This window comes from Pinus tabuliformis, chromosome 1_1, assembly GCF_031772625.1.
Source record: "Pinus tabuliformis cultivar Carrire ecotype Pingquan chromosome 1_1, CPIR1, whole genome shotgun sequence".
NCBI lineage: Eukaryota > Viridiplantae > Streptophyta > Pinopsida > Pinales > Pinaceae > Pinus > Pinus tabuliformis.
Window position 1 is genome coordinate 335,740,495 of NC_142297.1, and position 22,214 is coordinate 335,762,708.

Below are 22,214 nucleotides of genomic sequence, written 5' to 3' on the forward strand. Positions count from 1 at the left end.
TGCTCCTATTCTCTACCTATTGTCATCTGTGAGATCGATGCCTAGGAACTCCCTTCATGTCTCCTCTTGTGATTCTATTAAACCTTCTTTGACGAACACCTCGATCTCAACATCAATAGATATTCCATCTACTTGTCATATGTCTCCCAACCTTAATGATGCACATGTGAACCTTGTCTCTCATGAAGATGATTCAGGTAGCTCTTCGCCATCATGTGGTCCTTCTTCTTCCATTCCACCCATCCTCCATTCTAACGAAGACATCATAGAAGCTATGACCACCCCTAATTATCCTTGGTATGATAAGCACTATTTTGCGTACTCCCTTCAACAACAAACCCATGACCAATATGTGTTGGAGTCCAAAGGCTTCATCCATAATGAGGTTGATTAGTTTAACCACCCCTTACATCGAACCCATGAATTCAAACTACATCCACCTTGTGTCCATTACATTGTCACTCAATGTTTGGGTAAGGGGGCATCCATTTTTTTAGAGTCTACGAGAAGCAGTTCTCCCCAAACCTCTTAGTGTATCTACTAGTGTCAAATCTAGTAACATTATTCTTCCCCATTTAGAAGAACCTATAGAGTCTCATATCACTTTACATTACTCTTGGGATAGTCCAATTGATCATCCCTTCATCTTAACTCAACAACCCATTCCCTTAGACATCGTTGTTGTTCAACCCCCATGTTTTCTAGGTGAGCATCAATTCATTATATTTGAAGCCCCTATTTGGTATAGTGACACCATGTATGCAAACCCAAAAATTCAGTTCATTTTATTCACATATGCAGTGCCAAACGAGATTGGTAATCCACCATTTCCTTTCTCTAAATGTATCTATTCACTCTTCCCACAAGAAGACATCCATAAACAAATGGCGAACCACATCATAAAAATGTGTTTGGAGTCCACCACTCTAAATACATCTAGTATGTCCATATCATACTCCATTTATACATACAAAATGAGGGGCACACATGCCCCCCCATCTCCTCATAATCCTTTGGAGGATCTTGTGGTAGTTGGTTTGAGATGCTTTGATCCCTTCTCCAAGCACTTGGAACACAATGGTGCTCCACAAAATCTTCCTGCTAGGGGGCATCATTCCCAGTTTTGCATACCAAATAAGTCCCCTCCATTACATATGCTAGAGGGAAGTATCCTATGCTTGGGGGCATCATGATTCCCCCTTATCCACCTTCTCACTTTATAAACATAAATCTTAGCCTAGACCCCAACGATCTAGGTATAGCCGATTATCCTTTCATTCCTTGGATAGTTTTTCCTACCAGCCTCTACGACGAGCCATACACACATTGCATAGTGTAGATCATTGAGACCACATCTTCAAACATTCTACTCTATGTGATGCCACACTTGCCATCTAGTCCCCATGTTTGAATTGGTGGGTGGGGATGATCCTAGACTTTCTCTAGTATTTCATTCTTGTATTCCTCTCTTACCTGGATTCTTCACTTAGAACCATCCTTCTAAGAGGCATTAACGACGCTTTAACATAAGAAAGGCCACCTATCTGAAAGTCACAGATCCGGATTCCAACAACCTGTTAATGTGTTATTATCTCCACAAGATTTAGGGCCTTCTCCTCCTCTCCAAATTCCCTACAGCTCACTATGAAAATGCATTGGATTTGGAGGCAAAAATCCCTTTTATAGGAAAATACCTAGTTTTCCATCGCCCATTCTGACCAGACCCTAGCTTCGTTTGATGAACTGTCATCATTGTTGGAAAGCTCTGACCGATTTCTATAATGGGTCTCTCCTTCCTTTTGGTAGTTTGACGGTTCAACAACAAGCCATTTTTTCCATGAGGTCTCACTTTTACCGCCTCTTAAAACTGAATTTCTTCATTTGAGCCAACCGTACACTGGTACCACTTTACCTTTGCACTGGTTGACTCAGATATCATTTTCGATAATGAGTAACCATCATTTACTCATGTTTCATGGCCCCCTCCGGGCCTTCACCATGTAGCAGCATTATCGATTCACCCATGTTCAAAGCATCCACGATGTGTCACCCTTGTACTTATGGAGTCTATTATGAGTCCCCTTGAAGCACGTTACAATGTTTTATTCGTCTCCATGTCACATCCACCCCATTTTATCCATATATGGCCTCCAAATATACTACTTTATCTTTGTTGAACCCCTTGTTTGAGTCATTGACCATCCCCTCTAGAATCAAGTCAATCATTACCCAGTCATCCATTTTTATTGTGCTTTGACAAGGGAAGTCGTCAGTTCACCAGCCATCTTGTTTCCTTCCATCATCATCCCTAGTGTTAGTTCATCAGTTACTCTACTATGTTCCCTCGTGCCTTTGTTGAGGATTCATCGTTTCCTTAACTCTAACAGGTTCTCTTCTGTCAATCTCAGCACATTTATTCTAGAAGAGTAGTCCAGAGGGCATTGTACCTTATTTATAGCTTCCATATTTGTTTGGTACATCAGATCAAGCAAAGGGACTCATTATTTCCCTTTGACTTGATTGTTTCTCACGTGCTTAACATGAGCTCCTTATCGCATGATTGAGATTTGTACATTTGATGGTTCAGTGATCTAGATGATTCTCCCATTGAAAATAACCCAATTGGAAAGACATTGAATGAATAAATATTGTATTAATAACACATGATGAAGGAGATCTATAGATGGATCTACAAGTCCCCCTCAATGGGATGGATCCTTTGATGTCCTTGATGCTTCAGAAAATAATTCTCTCTCTCTCTCTCTCAATATGTGAAAAACCCAGACAAAATGTGGAGAACTCAAATGGGAGCTCAAGGAAAAAAGACAATAATGTTGACGATAATTATGATCATAGTGAAAAATGGATGAAAACCCTCATATTTATAACAAATTATTGAATTAATCTAAAAAATGGAGAATAATAAAATAATATTAATCAAATTTAGATCTAACCACTTGGAATACTTTATTATATTTATTGGAGAGGGGAAAGATAGTTAAAATGGTTAAATATCTTTATTTAGAAATAATTAACAAATAAAATAATTTATTAATTATTTCGCAAAAATTAAGAATGATATGAAATCAAAATAATTATTAAATAGCAATTTAATAGTTATTCTTATAATAGGAATAAGGAAAATTAAATAAATAGTGATTTATCTAAATATTCCTAAGAGATTTTGTCAAATGTGACAAGGAATAATTATTTAATAATTATTCTTAAAGAAAATTAAATAAATAATGAGTTATCTAATTATTCTCATGGGGTTTTTTTATTTAAATTAGAAAATAATTTAATAAAATTGGTTTACTAAATTATTTTCCATAGTGAAAGTAATTCTACTATGGTAAATTAAATCTACATGGATTTTAGGCATCTATGGTTCATTTTTTTTTAGCTTAGTCTCGGAGTATCCACAGTGGAAACTAGATTGGTCCTGATGATAGATCTCTGTTGGCATTTGAAATATTGACAAATATGGTTTCTATTGTGGATACTTTGAGACTAAATCTACATGGTGTATTTCAATCAACCTAGTTAGAAATGGATAGGTCATTATTTTTTAGTGATAACAGACAACGACTGGGCAAGTGTACCAAAGTGACAACGTTCTGCAACAATTGTGTGTTAAGTTGTTATCTAAAAGAAATCTGTTAACGCAAAGGAAAAGACAGTGACAATTGTGAAACCCTACAGAGCGCATTCAAAAATCCATGTGGTGGTGTAACTGGTGAAGATATAAAGTGGAAAGCTCTACTCATTTAACGACAACACAAAATAATAAACAGCTTAAGCAAGTTAAACTAATGTTAACAACACCATTCTGATACTATACTTTGAATTGTGACTATAGCAGAACTAATAACTATAAAGTAAAAGAAAAATAAATATTAACCATCACATTTTCCCAATATTTAATTTTAAAAACAACATCCTTAAAGTCCCATCCCTTATCCTATCTTATGTATGATGACAAATGTCCACGCTTTTTAACTTAACCTGGTTAACCAAGGTGCCCACACATTCAGAAAAGAAAATAATGTAAAGTCAGAATGGAAAATAAACACCAACCATCACACTTCTCTTTTTCTGATTTTCTTTTACGCAAACAAACATCCCACAATTCTATCTTTACCCATGTTCAGAAATGTTTACGCAGTTTCAATCCATGTACGCACAGAAATATGCATGACTTTAAATTCACATAGAATTCGTGTGACATCGCTATAGTTTTGGAGAAAACGATGGATAATTTACAAGAAAAATATAGAATAATAATTATTGTTTTTTTTTAATTTGTTTTTAAATGAAGGAAGAGCTAGTTATAACATTTTATAGTGAAATTGGCTTCAAATTATGTAAGGATTTATTTAAATCTCAAATTCAAATTTAATGAATAAACTTTGTATAATCAAAATACAATAATTTCTCTCATCCTAAGTCAATTTATGTATTCAAACTAAATAAAAAAAAAAGCATTTAACCACAAAGTGTTTTGCAAAATTCTTATAAAAAAATTTTAAACATAAAATAATTAAACATAGTGGAATACGAAATGTCAAACCTTCATAATAGCATGTAAGATTAAAAATGTCCAAACCTTCATAATAACATGTAAGCTTATAAATGTCCAAACATTTCGCGAGCATGAGTGATTAGAAATGTGGATGCATTATTAATGGGAAGAATTAGAATTGCAAAATTAAATGTACATTCAAATTTTATGCTTAAGCCATTTTTTATTATTATTTATAAATTTTAGAGAGAATGTATTTTTTTTTTTAAATGGTTAGGCTAGATATTGTCTATTTTTTTTATCTGCCTTTGATATTTATTTTTTTGTTATTTTGACTTATTATAAAATTGACTATTTTGCTAAACATAATTTTCTTCTATAAAAATGAATGTTACAAATAATAATGAGTTTATTATGGAGGAACTTATTAGAATTGGAATAATCTCAAATCTCTAGGAAATTGGTGGGTGGGAAGTCACATGACACAAAATAATTTTTTAAATTTTGTCAGACCACGAAGTAACTCTACAATCTAAGTTATGATTTTAAATTAAGATTTCTCATAGATATATGCATGGAGGGAGAGACTCTTGGGCTTCACCTTCTAGTGTCTCTTCATATTCTTATTCTCCTTATTTTCTATTTACACTATTTTACATATATTCACCCAATCCAATGATTAGGTGTCAACATTATCCCCCTTAATCTGAAGCGATGTTGGTGAGTCCAAGAATCATTCTGAATCTTTCAAATTTTTCTCTTCCAAGCGCTTTGGTGAAGATGTCGGCAATCTACTCATTTGTGGAACAATGGCGTAGATGGATTGTCTTGGCCTCAACATGATGTCGAATCAGATGGTATTTTGTATTGATGTGTTTCATTCGATCATGGAACTTTGGGTTCTTGGCCAAATTTATTACATAAGTTTTTTTAATCATGAGTGGAGTTGAATGCACTTCTTTTGTCTACAAAATTTTCCTTAGCCACACAATGTCCTTTGTTGCTTCAACTGTTTCCACATATTTTTCCTCTGTTGTGGAATCTGCTGGAACTGATTATTTGTGTGACCTCTAGGATACAACTCCTAATCCAAGACTCAGAGCATAACCTTAAGTAGATACCCCAGTTTCTTTATCTCTGTTGAAGTTTGAATCAGGGTATCCAATCAAGCTGAAGTCACCCACCTATGTATACTTGATTCCAAAGTATTGATTTCCCTTCAAGTACTTTAGAACTCTTTTTGTAGCAGACCAATATCCCTCACAAGGATTTTGCATAAACTTGGAGAGGATTCCAACAACAAATGAGATGTCCAGTCTGGTAGTAGGTAGGTAGTTGAGACTTCCTACAAGTTCTATATACTTTGTTGCATCCTCAAATTATTTTCCTTCAATGGATGTGAGCTTCAAGTTCTATTCCATTAGAGTAGACAAAGGATTTCACTCAACCATGCCAAACCTGTTCAATGAATCTCCAATATACTTCTTTTGTGAGAGGAATATAAAATTACTTAAACACCAAGATAGTACTAAACATAACCCAAGTTAGTCATTTAAAAATCTTTCCTCAATTCCTTTTTTATGGTGCAATGTAGCTCTCATTGTTCCATGTCATCAAAAAATCATCTATGTACACCACAAGATATACAATTGTTTTTCCAACTTTCTCGACAAACAAAGTTCCATCATCAAGATCATAATGTTTGAAGTTGAGTTTCAGAAGATGCTCAATTAACTTTTCATACCAGGCTCAGTGCGATGTTTTTTGAGGCCATACAAGGATTTCACAAGCTTGCATAGCTTGTGTTATTGGCCCTTCACAACAAATTCTTCTTGCTGGGACATAAAAAATTCTTTTTCAAATCTCCATTCAAGAAATCAATGTTTACATCCATTTCATGGACTTTCAAACTATTCTGAGTGAAAAGAGTGTCCATATGGTAGCTCATTTTGCTATGGAGGGGGTGACGTGGGGGGTGGGTGGGGGCAGATTCTCCTCATAATCGACCCTTTCCTTCTATTCAAGACCTTTTTGCATAAGCCTAGCTTTGTCCTTTTCATGTGAGCCATCATCTTTATAATTGTTCTTGTAGACCCACTTGTAGCCAATTGGTTTGGTTCCCAATGGAGGATCAACCAGGTTCTAAGTGTCATTCTTTATCAAGGCATCAAACTCTTTCTTCATCGATTCTTTTTATTCATCATGAGAAGCAGCTTCCTTGAAGGATGTTGGCTTAAAATCTATAGAAAAATTTAATTCACAATCATAAGAAACATCCATATTAATACGTGAATCATAATCATCTACATCACCTCCATTTTTCTTGCTTGAATTTCTTGTTCCTATCTTTCTAACATCATTGGGATGAACACTTGGAAGTGTCTCTGTTGGCCATTTTGGAGGACTTTTCTAACATGACCCATGTTTCTAAGTTGATTGAGAGGGGAATAAATCAATATCGAGTCTCCCAATTTTGTCAATCACGTCACTCAAATTGTCATCAATGGTTGGAGCTTCATGTGGGGTAGAGAGTGATTCAAAAGAAGATTCCATAGATTGATCTACTATATGAAGCCCCCCTTCAAGATGTGGAATCTAATTATCAAATTCTTGAAATCGCATTAAATGTCTAAATCTATCAAAGCAATTAAGCTTCTGCTCAACAACATTGTCATCCTTGGAAGATTCAAGAAAGATCATGTCTTTAGATACAAAAAACTTATTAACTTCATCATAAAGTTAGCATGCTTTGGAGGTATTTGAATACCCCAAAAAGATACACTTATGACTCCTTGCACCAAGTTTGTTTCTTTGTTCCTTTGGTATCAAGGAATAATAGGTGGAAATAATAACCGTGAGATGCTTTGTCGAAGGAATGTGGCCATACCACATTTCGTAAGGAGTCTTGTTTCTAATATCATTAGATGGACATCTATTCCTTACATACACAACACATAGAATTACATCAGCTCAAAACATCAATTTTACATTCTTGAAAAACATCATGGAACATATTATATTTATAATTGTCCTATTCATTCTTTCAGCTACTATGTTCTGCTGGGGATTATAAGGCACAATTATTTGATGTTTGATCCCATGATGGTGAAGACAGTCTTCAAGTTCATTTGAAGTGTATTATTTTCCATTATCAGTGCGAATAGAGTCAATATGAGATTGTGCATCATTTTCAGTCCATGCATTAAAGTTCTTGAATGTTTGAAAAACATCATGTTTGTCCTTCAATAAATAAACCCAACATATTTTAGTGTAGTCCTCAATAAACGTCATCATATATTTATTTCCATTTATAGAAGGAACAAGCACTGTGCCACATAAATCTGAATGAATGAGTTCAATTTTTCTATGTGCTCTGGAGCATGAATCATGAAAATATTATTTGCTATGTGTTCCTAGAATACAAACATTACATTGCTTAAGTTTCATAGGAATTGTAGGCAAACCAATAACACCACTTTTCTTCAACATAAAAAGGTTTTCATAATTCGAGTGTTCAAATCTAACATGCCATAAAAGACTTGATGGAAATGTACCTTCATCATAATGAGAAATGCACGAGAAATTTTGTGCACAAGTAGAGGCACCTTGTAGGTTCAAAAGTATTTCTTCTTCTATCCCCATCATGACAAGTGAGTGATATGATTCTTTTCCTACCACCATATTTCCATCAAGCATATGAATATAGTGTCCTTGCTGGCAGATGTCAACCAAAGACAACAAGTTTCTCCTCATCTTCGAGAGATATAAAACAACATGCAGAAGAAAGTCTGGAAGGCTAGGCATTTTAAGCTTGATTGTGCCAAACCCTGATGGCTTGAGTTTTGATTTTTCTGCAAAGTATACATCTCCATCAACATTTTCAGTAAAGTCTTCAAAAAAATCTCTTCTAAAAACCATGTGGCAAGTTGCCCCTGAATCAAACAATCAATTATTTTTCCAAGAAGCAAGTGAAGAATTAAACAAGTCTTCAATTACTCCAATATTATAATGTGCCACAACATAATGATAAAGCAAGAGGATCATCGTTTTTCAATTGACCACTGAACAATTTAATCATTAATTGGACAAATTCAAGTTCAGAGTGTGAGTCATAGAGTTCCTTCAACTTCTGTATGGATTTAAAAGAATTTTAAAATGGTAAGTTATGGCACCTCAACTCTTCAATTACAGATGTTGTAATGAAGGTGTATGGCTTGGTGTTCTTGTTTTCCCAAATGACGATCTCATTGTCTGAGGTGGGCTTTGTAAGTTCATTATCTCCTTCTCCTTCACAAATTCCTTTCCACAACTCATTAAAAATGAGAGTGTGTTTAATCTTCCTTGACCATTTTGAATAGTTATATTTCCGAACGAAGACTAATCCAACAATTAGTGAATGTGTCGTAAAAACGTACTTTGTTGCCAATATATATATATATATATATATATATATATATATATATATATATATATATATATATATATATATATATATATTGCACTTCTAATGGTAAAATAATGCAGTTATGGTGTAAAAAAAATGCACACAGATATTACTTGGGGGAGTTGTTATATGGGTGAGGGGATATATGGGAGGTCATTATACGGGAGCGAAGGCAATTTGGATAATGCCGATTGGGAGAAAAATTATTAGAATATCATGTGCAACTCTATTCCAAACACCAATGCATTGGCCAATGGTCTGCTAAAGACAAGCAACGAATTTACAATGCTAATAATGGGAGTAGATTTACTATGTCCTATTTCACAGTGGTATCGACCGTGGTATAGTGTTAGAGAGGGGTGTGAGGGAATTGGTGGGTATGGAGGAGCATGAGAGGAGCTTGAGAGCAGTGGACTAGAGCAGATTCAAATAAGCCAGAGCCAGTAACTCACAACAGTAGAGGGGAGGCCAGTTGGACAGGGCGGAGAGGTTGAGGCCTTGATAAATGGAGGACCAACCGGTGGTAGGAACATTATTAAATAAATGTAGAAGTCAACGTTCAACATAGGTGGGACGTTCGTTAGGGAGCACAGTGTTAACCGAGGTATATTGACAAACATATGCTGAGGTATGGTGCAGTTTGGGATAGGGAGATTCGAAGAGAAACTGTGGAGGGGAGTCAAAGTGTGGTATTGTGTATACCACAATGGACCGGAGTTGAGACAAACAATTTAGGCTGAGACCAATAGCGCAGGTTGAGACTAATACTACAACTGGGGTGCAGGTATAACGTATAGAAGGGAAAATTATGGGCAGCGATGCCTAGAGGTAACTAGGTTGTATGATAGACCACTGGGGTAACGTAGGTGTATAGGAGCAACCAAACACATACAAACAAATTCAAACACATATAGGGTGCAAAGAATAGACCAATGGAGCAATGGTAAAGGTGTCAATTCTGCAAAATAGGTAGAACGGGAGGGAGTTACAAGGGAAGAAAAGGTAAAATGGAGTTGGCTCTGATACCATGTCAGACTAGGAGGCAACTCCACAATGCGAAATGTGATTTTTTATTAATATTACTCATGGATATATACATGGAGGGAGATAATCTTGGGCTTCACCTCCAAGTGTCTCTTCATATTCCTATTCTCCTTATTTTCTATTTACACTATTTTACATATATTCACCCAATCCCAATGATTAGGTGTCAACAAAATTGATTAAAAGTAATGAAATATCGTTTTTCTAAATAAAATTTTCTTATATATAAATTGATGTTATAAATAATAATGAAAAACTTATTAGAATTGGAATAATCTCAAATTCCTAGGAAATTAGTCGGTGGGAGCCACGTGGCACAAATATAATTTTTTAAATTTACTAAAAGTAATAGACCATTTTGCTAAATAATTTTTTTATGTATATAAATAGATGTTATAAATAATAATGAGGAACTTATCATGGAGAAACTTATTAGAATTGGAATAATCTCAAATCCCTAGGAAATTGGTTGGGGGGAGACAAGTGGCACGAATCTAATTTTTTAAATTTATTAAAAGTGAATTGAACCTAACAAATTCTGTAATACACTAGAGTCATTGATAAACATTTCACTAGGTCAATGATGAAGGCATAAGTTTACATACATAAATACGAACATGTTTATATATGCTTATGCAGAAAGAAGAATACATATATCCATTTACATATATGATCTAAATAACACATGAGATCCAAACATCAATCAACATACAAAGATACACATGCCCACCTTCACATTGACCAGTTATGAATTCTTATTAATAACCACATTAACCAGTCTTAAATTCCTATCAATAACCACATTAACTAGTTATGAATTCTTATCAATAATTATTAGGTGAATGGTAAGGATTTAACCTCCATGAAATGTTTTAGAATTTTCATAGCAGTATACACAAATCAATGATTGAGATTTATCTTCAAAGTAGTTATGTCTTTTTTATCCCTTTAACAAGTGTCATATGAAATGAGTTATGGTTTTTTGGGCATGTAATATCGATAAGGCATAGTAATGGCCAATGATATTATAACAAAACATATTTATAAATTAATAATCTATAGGATAACGTAAGAATAAACATATTTAATTCATTTTTAATATCAAAAGTAAACTTATGTTTATTATATATTTATTTTTAATGTTTTTGAAAAAGAATAATAATAATGAAGATAATTCAATTTTAAGATTATAACAAAATTAGATATTAAATTGATAAATATTTTAGATTGTTATCTTATTTTACTTGAACATTTTTACAATAGCATTATAGACATGTTCAATTCCTTTATTAATTTATAATTTTACTTCTCAAATTCCATTGACTTTTAATTTTTTATTAAAAAGCTCTTGAAACTATTCCAATCATATAAGAATACTAAATCTATTTGTGTTCCGGAAAATTAATAAAATAAAATAACCAAAAACTATTTAGTAAAATTCTTTAAAAAAATACAAACCATAAAATAATCTATTTGTGTTCCGGAAAATTAATAAAATAAAATAAAATAAAATAACCAAAAACTATTTAGTAAAATTCTTTAAAAAAATACAAACCATAAAATAATTAGACATGCTGAAAATATCAAACCTTCATAACATGTAAGCTTATAAATGTCCAAACTTTTCATAGACAAATGATTAGAAATGTGGATGCTTTTTTATGGACTGAGTTAGAACCCAAAATTAAATGGCCATTCAAAATATATGATTTAAACCATTTTCTTATTATTATTATTATATTTATTTATAATTTATTATTATTTTATAATTTCATCCATGAGATTCCATTCCATTTCATTGCTGCTGGCGCTAGTGGTTTCTAATTTTTAATTAAAAAACTATTGTACTAACTTGTTCTTTACCCCACAATCACTTGTGTATAACTTTGAGGGCTCTATTAGTTGTTGAAATACCCACACTTGCCTTAAAAACCATAATTGTGCATTCTCATTTGGGAAAGAATTAAAATCAAATAAAAATTCAATATGCTCCATTGAATGATTGTGATTACCTGCTTCTCCTTACTGGTCCAGAGAGCCCAAAACCATGAAATAAGTTTGGTGTTTTTTTCTTTTCCTAAATGATGTAGATTTTCACATTTAGACACGATTTGATGACATGGTCGGCGTGAAATTACAGTGGACAATATGTGCTTTGTCGGCGGGAGAATATGTACTCAGACAACTGTTCTGGTTGAATCAAAACCAACCCGATAAGATCGATGTCTACATATTCATGGTCCGGCTTGTATAAAATCCAAATTTGATAATAGCGTCCACTCTTATGTGAAGTAAGCCAATAAGCCAGCCAATTGAAAAAAAAACAATCCCATCTTACTTTCTAATAATTATGGGCCCTCACAGAGACCCTGTTAACCTTTTCCACTCCTGCAATGCTCTCTAGAACGAAAGTTGTTGTACACATCATTTCATAAAAGATGGGCAACATTGATTTGCACTGCTGGCAATCACTCCAATTTACATCATAGAACTTCTGGTTTTCCAACACAACCTCTCAGATCTTTTGTCCCTTTCACATTAGATGCTTTCCAGGATTAATAATGTCACACTAATCTCAGATCTTTTGTCCCTTTCACATTAGATGCTTTCCAGGATTAATAATGTCACACTAATCTCAGATCTTTTGTCCCTTTCACATTAGATGCTTTCCAGGATTAATAATGTCACACTAATTTCAGTGCCATACTTTAGCACTTTCTGGATAAAGTTACTTGGCAAATGTAGCTAACTTGATCCCAACTCTCTCATTTTCATGGCCAAACATCATCATCTGGTTACTCACTTTTGATGCTGAGCCAAAACAATCACCTCCACAGTTTTAAAAAGCATGGCCATGGTGGCCCAGCACAAAAATATTATTCCAGTCAGTATTTTTATTGCACATCATAGAAGGGTTTTGTTTTGTTTTGGTATTCATGTAAGTTTTTATCAAAATTGTCATTTATTTTCTTATTACAATTTTCCGTTATTTTAAGTGGTGCTGAAAGTAGTGCATAAGACTTAAAAAAAGTAAACATCCTTGATTTTCCTGAACATTTTATGTTAGGTAAACGTGATGGGAAAGAGTCCTAGCAATAATATGTTGTACAGACTGGAGCTAGCTGGTGACGGGATGGCACTTACCATCTCCTGGAATTTCTAGAAAAATCAGAAATGAAACAGCTTCACATTACACAGGGTAGAATGAGAATTTTATTTCACCCTCCTCCCTATAAATTGGCAGCATCCTTTGCATTTCCAGCATAGAAGAAGTCAGCCACCCATTATATATCTATATATAGATACAGCCATCCTTTGCCTTATTATTGTCCAAAGCTTGAATATATATATTTTAATTGTGCTTCACTGTGTATATACTTCAGCCATGGCCATGTTTTCTGCAAGCAGGCTGTTCCTCTTATATCTTGTGATGCTAGGACTTGTTCAGGTAACAAATGTTTTCTCTGTGCTGCCATTAGGGTTTACATGTCTACTAATGTAACTGTTATCTTCTCTCATGGTGCTAACTTTCTTCAAGTTACCGAAAAGTCCTATTTTTCATATATAGCTCATTGCTGGTTGATGACACAGGTATATGTAGAAACTGCTGATATTGGAGCTTCAACAACTGTTGTGGTGGGTATCTATGTGCCATTATTTAAGTCCAACTGATCACATCGTCAGTATTCATTCGTTATTCATGAGTAACTTCGAATTCACAAATTTACATATAATAAAATAATTAAGGTTGCCCTTGATTCCAGGACCATGGAAATGGGATGAAAGGGAGGCTTCTGCTGTCCATTGGTATATTCTATGTACACTATGTACTATTCTTTAGAATTATTATCATTATTTGTTAAGCTGGTTCTCTTGTTTAAGCTTTTTTTTATGTGAATTGTTACTGCTTCTATTGCTGTTGCAATTTTATATTCGACAATTGAAGATTTTTTTCATATCATTTGTTGTTATTATCAATATTTGTTAGGCTGGTTCTGTTGTTTAAGTTTTTTTATGCAAATTGTTGCTGATGCTGCTATTGTTGCAATTTTATCATATTACAATTGAAGACTCTTTTATATCAGTTCTGGTTAATTTTATTTTATTTATTGTGAATATAGGACTTGTCCTTGTTGCTAAGTATTAAATATTTCTGGGGACTTCAACGTTATCTTTCTCATTATTTTGTTTTATTTTTTCTTTATAATTCAACATCTATAGTTTATTCATTCTGGGAGTTCACTTGGTAAGTCCTTTGGTAAGTACTTCAGAAACTTAAGAACAAGGTAAATGCGAGTACAATTTCTTATTTTCAAATTTTACTGGCGTTATGAGTTTTATCCACTCTAAGAGTTTATTTGGTAAGTTTTTGAAAATTTAGATATAAGGTAAATATCATTACAACCTCTCACTTTCAAATTTCTATAGAGTTTCTTTGGTAAGTCTTTGAAAATTTAGATTTGAAAATCTAGATGTAAAGTAAATATGATTACAACTTCTTACTTTCAAATTTCTCTAAATGATACACCTTAGAATTATAGTAGTAGCAGTAAGAATCTACTTATATAACTATTAAACTTAAGCACCACATAATTATAGTGATAACAGTAAGAATCCACAAATATTACTACTAAACTTAGCCGGTTACCCATTCCTTTAACCATTGAAAAAAAATAAAAATAAAAATTCTAACACTTATCTTTTGCATCATTTGTTTATGGCTGCAGCCCTATTATTCATGCTTCATGTTAGTGGTAGCAATGAGGATCCACCTGTATCACTGCTAAACTGGTCCAGTTACCATTCCTTTGGTCATAAAAGAAACTAAATTCTAATACCTATGTTTTGCATCATTTGTTTATGGCTACAGCCCTATTGTTCATGCTTCAAGTTGGTTTTCCTTTTTCTTATTAGCCAGTGCTGATCCTCTCGCTTTACAATCACTGTTCTGATTACTGCAACTTCTTGTCGATTTTCCTTTCTCGTTCCAGCTATTACTAGTTAATGTTTTAGTTCATTTTACTATAAATTCAAGACTCTTCCTCAGAATCACTTGTTTTAATTGCGTGAGGCAGATTGCAGTGCAGGTTTTCGTTCCAGCTATTACTTGTTAATGTTTTAGTTCATTTTACTATGAATTCTAGACTCGTCCTCAGAATCACTTGTTTGGGTTGGGTGAGGCAGATTGCAGTGCAGCTTGTGGAGAAAGATGTAAAAAGGCTTCCCGCCATAAGATGTGTTTGAGAGCTTGCGGCACATGCTGTGCACGATGCAATTGTGTTCCCCCTGGTACATCGGGAAACCAGGACCTCTGCCCTTGTTATGCCAACCAGACAACACATGGGGGCAGACGCAAGTGCCCTTGAGTATGATAAATTTCACAGTACATATATCCAGTATCACCATGAAATTGCTTATCTGGAATGTCATATATACAGAAAATATCCTGATCATAGCTGATATCAGATATGGAGTTGTAAGCCTAGGTATACAAACTGAATATATACAGAAAATATGCTGATCATATATATATATATAGTTGTGAGCCTAGGTAGTAAAACTGAAGAATCTGTGTGTGTACAAAAGGTATAGATAAAATGGAGCTGGTGTAGGGGATGTTGAGCGTGTCTAAAATAATGGGTTTGAATAATGAAAGTGATGGAGAAACTTTTTTTTTATTGCCAATTGTTATTATATTATGTTTGACAAATTTGCCCGGCTTGACTATAAAAGCTTGGTAGTCACAATGAATATAATTGAATATAATTGTTTACTCCGATGTTATTGTATAATTGGTCAGTTAAGTTAAAGCGTACAAATTTTTAATGAGATGTTGATCTCATTGTCGGCTTCCGTTCTTCAAGGTGGGCCAAACTTTTAGTCTATGAAGATGGTGTTTTTTTTTTAATTATTGAAGGGAGTAAAAAAATTAATTTTAATTTTATTTATTTTTCATTAGTAGGAAAATTTATTTTTCAGAATATTTATTTGTAAATGTTAAATTTATTAAAAATTTTAATTTTTAAATTTATTAAAAATAAAAATCAATTATGAAACTCTTAAAAAAATATTTTTAAAAATACTATTAATTCGGATTGAGATACCAATCTTATGATATTCAATATATTTAAGTACAAGACATTAATAAAATTTAAAGGAAACTAAGGATATGTCCGAGTACGACATTTATTTATGATTTTAAGGAAATTGGAAAAAAAATGAATGGAATTTAGAACGGTAAGAAAAGGATTTAGTTACGAATTTCTAAGAGGTAGCCCGACCGACAAAGCGAACCGAGCTCTGGCGATTTTTGAAACCTTCCCGCGCTCGCCTGTCCCTGCTCCCCAGGCCCTGCCTGGCTGGGCTGCCGCTCGCCTCGACCCCCTCTTTGGATTATTCCCCTGATCCCTGCTCCGTTGGGGCCCAGCCCCTGATCCCGCGCTGATCGCTGTCCCCCGCTGGCCATTCACCCTTTGAATGGCCGGGCTCGCTCCCCCCCCTCCAGACTCTGAGAACAATGAAGAAATTTTTGCTACTCTCTTTTCTGAATCTGCTAACCCCAGACCCCGTCCCACAGTGACCAAGTTCATTAAAAAACTCGATGAAATTCCAGAGGTAAATCTCCCCCCATCCCTTCCAAGGAAGTCAGCAATAATACTTGCGGAAAGAGGGCTCGTAGGCCAGTTCACTGGCCTCTGGCCCTCTCCGAGATCAGTCCAGAAATGGGTAGAGCGCAACTGGAGCGCGATGATACAAGGGAAGATAGCCATCAGATTCTGCGGAAGAGGCTACTTCACATTCCTCTTTGAAACGAAAGAAGACAAGAACCTCATATTCAGAAACGGCCCCTACTTTATGGATTCAAGAGGTCTTTACTTGAATAGATGGACTCCGGATTTTGATCCGGAAATGGACATTCCAAATGCAGTTCCAGTTTGGGTCCGGCTCCCCCATTTTCCGCTCCACTGTTGGGGAGACGAATCAGTCAAGGCAATAGGAAACGCAGTAGGCAAATACATTGACAGATCTGAGCCAAGGGAGAACATGCATGCGTGCGCGAGGATCTGCGTGGAAGTAGACCTAGGGAAAGGTCTGCCGGAAGCCATCAAGATCAAGGTGGACCAATGGACGCATATTCAACAGCTAGACTACGAGCAGCTCCCCTTCAAATGCAAGGTATGCCACGAGTATGGTCATTTCGCAAATAGATGTAGCAAGTCAAAAATAAATGAATCTGCTGATAATGAGGAAAACCCTGAAGGCTCATGGGAACCAGTTAAAAGGAAAAAGCCTTCCTCCTCCCAAGGACCCAGCTCCAAACCCCCTCCGGAGTCCCTCCCTCCCCCTCCACCTCCCCCTCCCAGCTCAGCATTCCCTTCATCCTCCAACCCCTTCGAATCCCTGTCCGTCGAAGAACCCTCCTCCCCTCCCTCTTCCCCTCGAGTTCCTTCCTCTCCCTCCCGCACGATTCCCCTCCCTTCCCCCCCTCCAACCATAGAGAGAATCCTCACCAGAAACAAATCGAAAGAAGCTAGTCAATCCACAGACCCCCCGAGAAAAGCTGGCCGAAAGTCAAACAAAGAGCTCAGAGATGAAACAGCTGCAAAAGAGATGGCAACGGGAGCGCAGCAACCAATGGACTCTTACCTAGGCAAGTTGAAAGGAAGCGGAGAAAAAGCAAAGGAGAGGAGTGGACCTCACCCAACAAATGGTAAATAATGATCTTGGTCTCTTGGAACTGTAGGGGGATGGGCTCTCCCTTAAAACTAAAAGCCATCAGGGATTTATTAAAACAGGAGCAGCCAGACCTTCTCCTCATCCAGGAGACCAAAATTTCGGCACAAGACTTTCAAAATCAAATCCAAAACTTCAAAAACTTCACAGGTGTATCAACAGGCTCAGAAGGTGCCTCAGGAGGAATAGGAACTATATGGAATAAGAATAAATGGGAAATCACCAATTCTCAATATTGTAACTGGTGGGTAAGAACAGATTTAAAAAACAAAGGATCTCAGGAAATTTATCATATATACAATATATATGCCCCAAATCATTACAGGGACAAAGGCCGCTGTTGGGATTCCATGTCTTCAGACCTTCAATCCGTGCAAAATAGGAACATAATTCTTGGAGGAGACCTGAATGTAATAAGAAATGTGGAAGAAAAGTTGGGAGGAAACTACCACGCAGACCCCTCAAGAGACATGCTAGAATCCATAATTCAGTCACACAATCTGATCGATATTCCCTTATCCAACGGGAAATACACATGGAGCAACAAAAGAACTGGCTCCTACAATATCAAAGAGAGATTGGACAGATTTTTACTTCAGGAAGGAATCGCTGCAAGCTTCCAGTCTATTAAGAGCCAATTAATTCATGCTTCGGCCTCCGACCACAAACCTGTGATTTTAAATCTGGTCAAAGGCAGAAACTTGGGGCCTCTCCCTTTTAAATATAACAAAATATGGGATCTCCAAGAAGAATTTCGTACCCTCATCCAAAATCAGTGGGCCAAGGAAGTAATCGGATCGCCCTACTACATATGGGAAACAAAGTTAAAATCCTTAAGAGCAGTCATTAAACAGTGGGCAAAGGAAGCAGCGGTTCTGGAGAATAAAAAAAAATCAGATCTTCTCATGAAAATGGAGCAGTGGAATAAGGCTAAAGAAAACATACAATATACAAGTGAAGATTTAGACTATGAAAAAGAAATGTACAGGGAACTCTTTCGACAAAATAGAGCAGAGGAAGAGGATCAAAGACAGAAGTCCCGTTGTCTTTGGCTGAAAGCCGGAGACAAAAATACTTCCTTTTTCCACAACAATATAAAGCTCAGGCGAGCTGGAAACCAGATAGACAAAATAGAGGTTGAGGGAAAAGAGATTCGTGACCAAGAAGAAATTAAAGAAGCAGCATACAACCATTTCAAATCTCTTCTTTCTACTGCTCCTCAGCAAACGGACAGCTCCGACTTTCTTAGTGCAGTAGAGAGCAAAATATCTGACTCTCAAAACAAAGAGTTGGATCAGGACATCACAGAAGAGGAAATCCGAGCAGCAACCTTCAGCATGCAGCAGGACAAGGCCCCGGGTCCGGATGGGTTCACGGTCGCCTTCTACCGAAATCATTGGGAAACAATCAAAAAAGACTTTGTGCGGATGGTAAAGAATGTATTCAAAAATCACAAGATGGGAGAAAATACCAAGTCTTCTCACATAGCTCTTATCCCTAAGGATGCAAACCCTCTCTCTTTTGACAGGTTTCGCCCCATATCCCTATGTAATGTATCTTATAAGATTGTAACCAAAATTCTAGCCAACAGGCTCAAAAAACTTCTTCCTCACTTAATTTCCGAGAACCAGGGAGGCTTTGTCCCGAGCAGGCAAATCACTGACAACGTCATCTTGATCCAAGAAGCTATCCACAGCAGCCTCAACAGAGGAGAAAGAGGAATGATAATCAAACTCGACATGGCAAATGCTTTTGATAGAGTCGACCACCCTTTTTTAACAGCAGTTCTCAAAAAATTCGGGATCTCAAAAAACTTCATAAGCATTATCAATGGGTGCATCCCCAACCCTTGGACCACTCCCTTGATCAATGGTCACCCCATAAATTATTTTAGAAGCTCTAGAGGGTTGAGACAAGGTTGTCCTCTCTCCCCCTTCCTTTACATCATTATGGCTGAGACTCTGAGCATTCATCTAGAAAACCTCCGCAGGCAAAAAGAGATCACTGGAATTCGCATAGAAAGAGGGACCAAAGAGATCAACCATTCGCTCTTCGCGGATGACACCCTTCTCATTGGGGGAGCTTCCAGCTTAATGGCAAAAAGATTCAAGAAAGTGTTGGATGCCTTTTTAGCAGTTTCAGGAGGGAAGCTGAACAACAGAAAATGCAAGATCTATACCTGGAATGTCCCTCTTCAAATCCGGCAAAGAATATCCTTGATCCTGGACATTCCAGTGCAAAGGAACTGGAGTTTCTTCTCTTATTTAGGTCTGCCTCTAGCTAAAGAAACAGTCAAGGCTGAGATTTGGGTCAAACACATAGAAAAGATGAGAGGCTTCCTTCAGAGTTGGGGGGTGTCTTGGCTGAACTTGGCTGGCAGATCGATTCTTATTAAGGCCATCCTCTCTGCTCTCCCAATTTATCAATATGCGGTCACTATGGCCCCGGCTAGCATCCATAAACACATGGAACTCATCTTGCGAAGTTTTCTCTGGCAGGGAGGAAAACAGGAGACCAAGAAATTTAGCCTTGTCAAGTGGGACCAGGTAACTTTACCATATGAAAAGGGAGGGCTATCCATCAAAATCCCGAGCCTCTCCAATCGGGCCCTGGGATTTAAATTGATCTGGAGAATCTTAAATGGTAAAGGATCGTGGTGGGTGGAGGTCATAAAAAGGAAATATCTCAGTGGCCCAAACTCTAATCTTCTTTCTGAACCAATAGCTGAAAGACCCTGCACTCCGGTGTGGAAACTCATTAAAAAAGTGCTTCCCCAATTCAGAGAAAACACATCCAAACTCCCTGGAAATGGTAAGGATATTAATATTTGGTCAGACAGAATTATGGGCTCTAAGCCGAGGAATCTACTCCAAGCCCTCAGACCTCTGCAGATCTGGATGGATGAAAGAAACCTAACCACCTTGTTCGATATATCAACATGGAATCATAACAATTGGCAAGACTGGAAAGACCTTCAACTTCCCAACGACCTCAGAGATCTCTGGTCCAATCTCAAGTCCTCTCTCTCTGGTTCTGCGCCTACTAATATAGGGGTTGAAGACAGGTATATTTGGGACCCCAGTGGAGGTAAATTCACGGTAAAAGAGGGGTACAAAGCTTTACAGGCCACCACTCAAACAGCGAACTGGAACCTTTACACAACTGTCTGGAATTCTGAGTGCCTCCCAAAGATCAAACATTTCAATTGGACACTACTCAAAGGTAAGACTCTCACTGCTGAGAACCTAAGAAAAAGAGGTATTTTGGGACCATCAATATGTTGCTTCTGTCGAGCCGAGGAGGAAACCATTCAGCATATTTTCCTTCTCTGCCCCTTCGCTCAAAGCTACTGGAAGCAAGTGACAAGCCCCATGGAAATCAGTGAAAGCTTCGACCAGATCTCCTCTCTTCAGAAAAATTGGGGGAAATGTTATCCCTTCCCCAAGAAAGGCAAACATAACATCAACAGATTGTGGAAATGCATTCCAGCCACTCTATGTTGGCAAATTTGGCTAGCTAGGAACAACTACGTCTTCAACAACAAAAAGCCTATCATGGCCAGTATCCTAGCTAAAACAACAGCCATCATCTCTGAAACAATAAGCACAAACCTCATCGCCCTCCCAGATCAGTCAAGCTGGCATCAAGAAGAGAGGGACTGGTACAACAAATTCAGCTTCAGTTACACCAACAATCCACATTTCCAAACAAAAGCACATAAGAAAAGGATGCACTGGAAACTCAGAGGATCCAAGGAAGAGGTTAATCAGTGGATAGTAGATCAGAAGCGTCCTACCCTGCATTTCGATGGTGCTTCCAAGAATAACCCAGGGAAGGCTGGAGCAGGGGGCATCATAAAAAATCATTGTGGAAAAACTATCGTAAGCTACGAATGGGGTCTGGGGAAAGCTTCTAACAACGTGGCTGAAGCGTACAGCCTCCTTCTTGGCACCTCCATTCTGAATAGGCTGGGAATCAGAAATGCAATTATTTTGGGGGACTCGGCCATCATCATAGCAGCCTTGGTCTCGGGAACAGATTTTAATAAAGCTGCCCTCAACAATATAAAGCTCAGGATACAGGACAATCTAAGTAATATGGGAGATACGACGCTCAAGCATATTTTAAGGGACAACAACACTGAAGCGGATTTCTTAGCCTCTAAGGCCGTCAGCAGACAGAGTGGACAAATCAGAGAAAATGAGCGCATCTATGTTAAAGCAATTCCTTAGCAGTCTAAGTTGTTCGAAAAATTCTTTGAACAACATCATCGGTACTCTCCTGAACCTTAGTCACTTCAGTTATCACGCATATCTAGATTTTCTCTGCATCGCTCTGGACAATCTGATCTCAATCCGCCCCCTCGAGAACTGTGATTCATCTCCATCTCAGTATGCATTCTGGCTCGCTCTAGAGAACCGATCTCATCATGTACCTCGTGATTCCATCTCTGTGAATTCGGGTATATGT

The 22,214-nt window shown here is 36.6% G+C and overlaps 2 protein-coding genes across 2 annotated transcripts; both read left to right on the forward strand.

The window, feature by feature from the left end:
• Nucleotides 1-13,233: 13,233 nt before the first annotated feature.
• On the forward strand, nt 13,234-15,647 carry LOC149212930 (cypmaclein-like). The gene is made up of 4 exons (XM_089390689.1): nt 13,234-13,458; nt 13,602-13,646; nt 13,775-13,817; nt 15,195-15,647. Exons 1-4 carry the CDS (start codon nt 13,396-13,398, stop codon nt 15,374-15,376), a joined length of 333 nt encoding a protein of 110 aa, XP_089246815.1. The 5' UTR covers nt 13,234-13,395; the 3' UTR covers nt 15,377-15,647.
• An 840-nt stretch (nt 15,648-16,487) lies between these two features.
• On the forward strand, nt 16,488-21,976 carry LOC149212931 (uncharacterized). Its single transcript, XM_089388873.1, has 3 exons — nt 16,488-17,186; nt 17,755-17,915; nt 18,070-21,976. The coding sequence occupies exons 1-3, from the start codon at nt 16,488-16,490 to the stop codon at nt 21,974-21,976; spliced, it is 4,767 nt and encodes a 1,588-aa protein (XP_089244999.1).
• The last annotated feature ends 238 nt before the right edge of the window (nt 21,977-22,214 follow it).

Bases quoted from the DNA above. Each gene is read 5' to 3' on its own strand.
- LOC149212930 (XM_089390689.1), top strand. From the start codon at position 13,396: ATGGCCATGTTTTCTGCAAGCAGGCTGTTCCTCTTATATCTTGTGATG. The intron at 13,647-13,774 runs GTGGGTATCTAT...CCTTGATTCCAG, and splicing joins GAGCTTCAACAACTGTTGTG to GACCATGGAAATGGGATGAA. The intron at 13,818-15,194 runs GTATATTCTATG...TGGGTGAGGCAG, and splicing joins GAGGCTTCTGCTGTCCATTG to ATTGCAGTGCAGCTTGTGGA.
- LOC149212931 (XM_089388873.1), top strand. From the start codon at position 16,488: ATGGCCGGGCTCGCTCCCCCCCCTCCAGACTCTGAGAACAATGAAGAA. The intron at 17,187-17,754 runs GTATGCCACGAG...TTGGAACTGTAG, and splicing joins AGCTCCCCTTCAAATGCAAG to GGGGATGGGCTCTCCCTTAA. The intron at 17,916-18,069 runs GTGCCTCAGGAG...AAATCATTACAG, and splicing joins TGTATCAACAGGCTCAGAAG to GGACAAAGGCCGCTGTTGGG.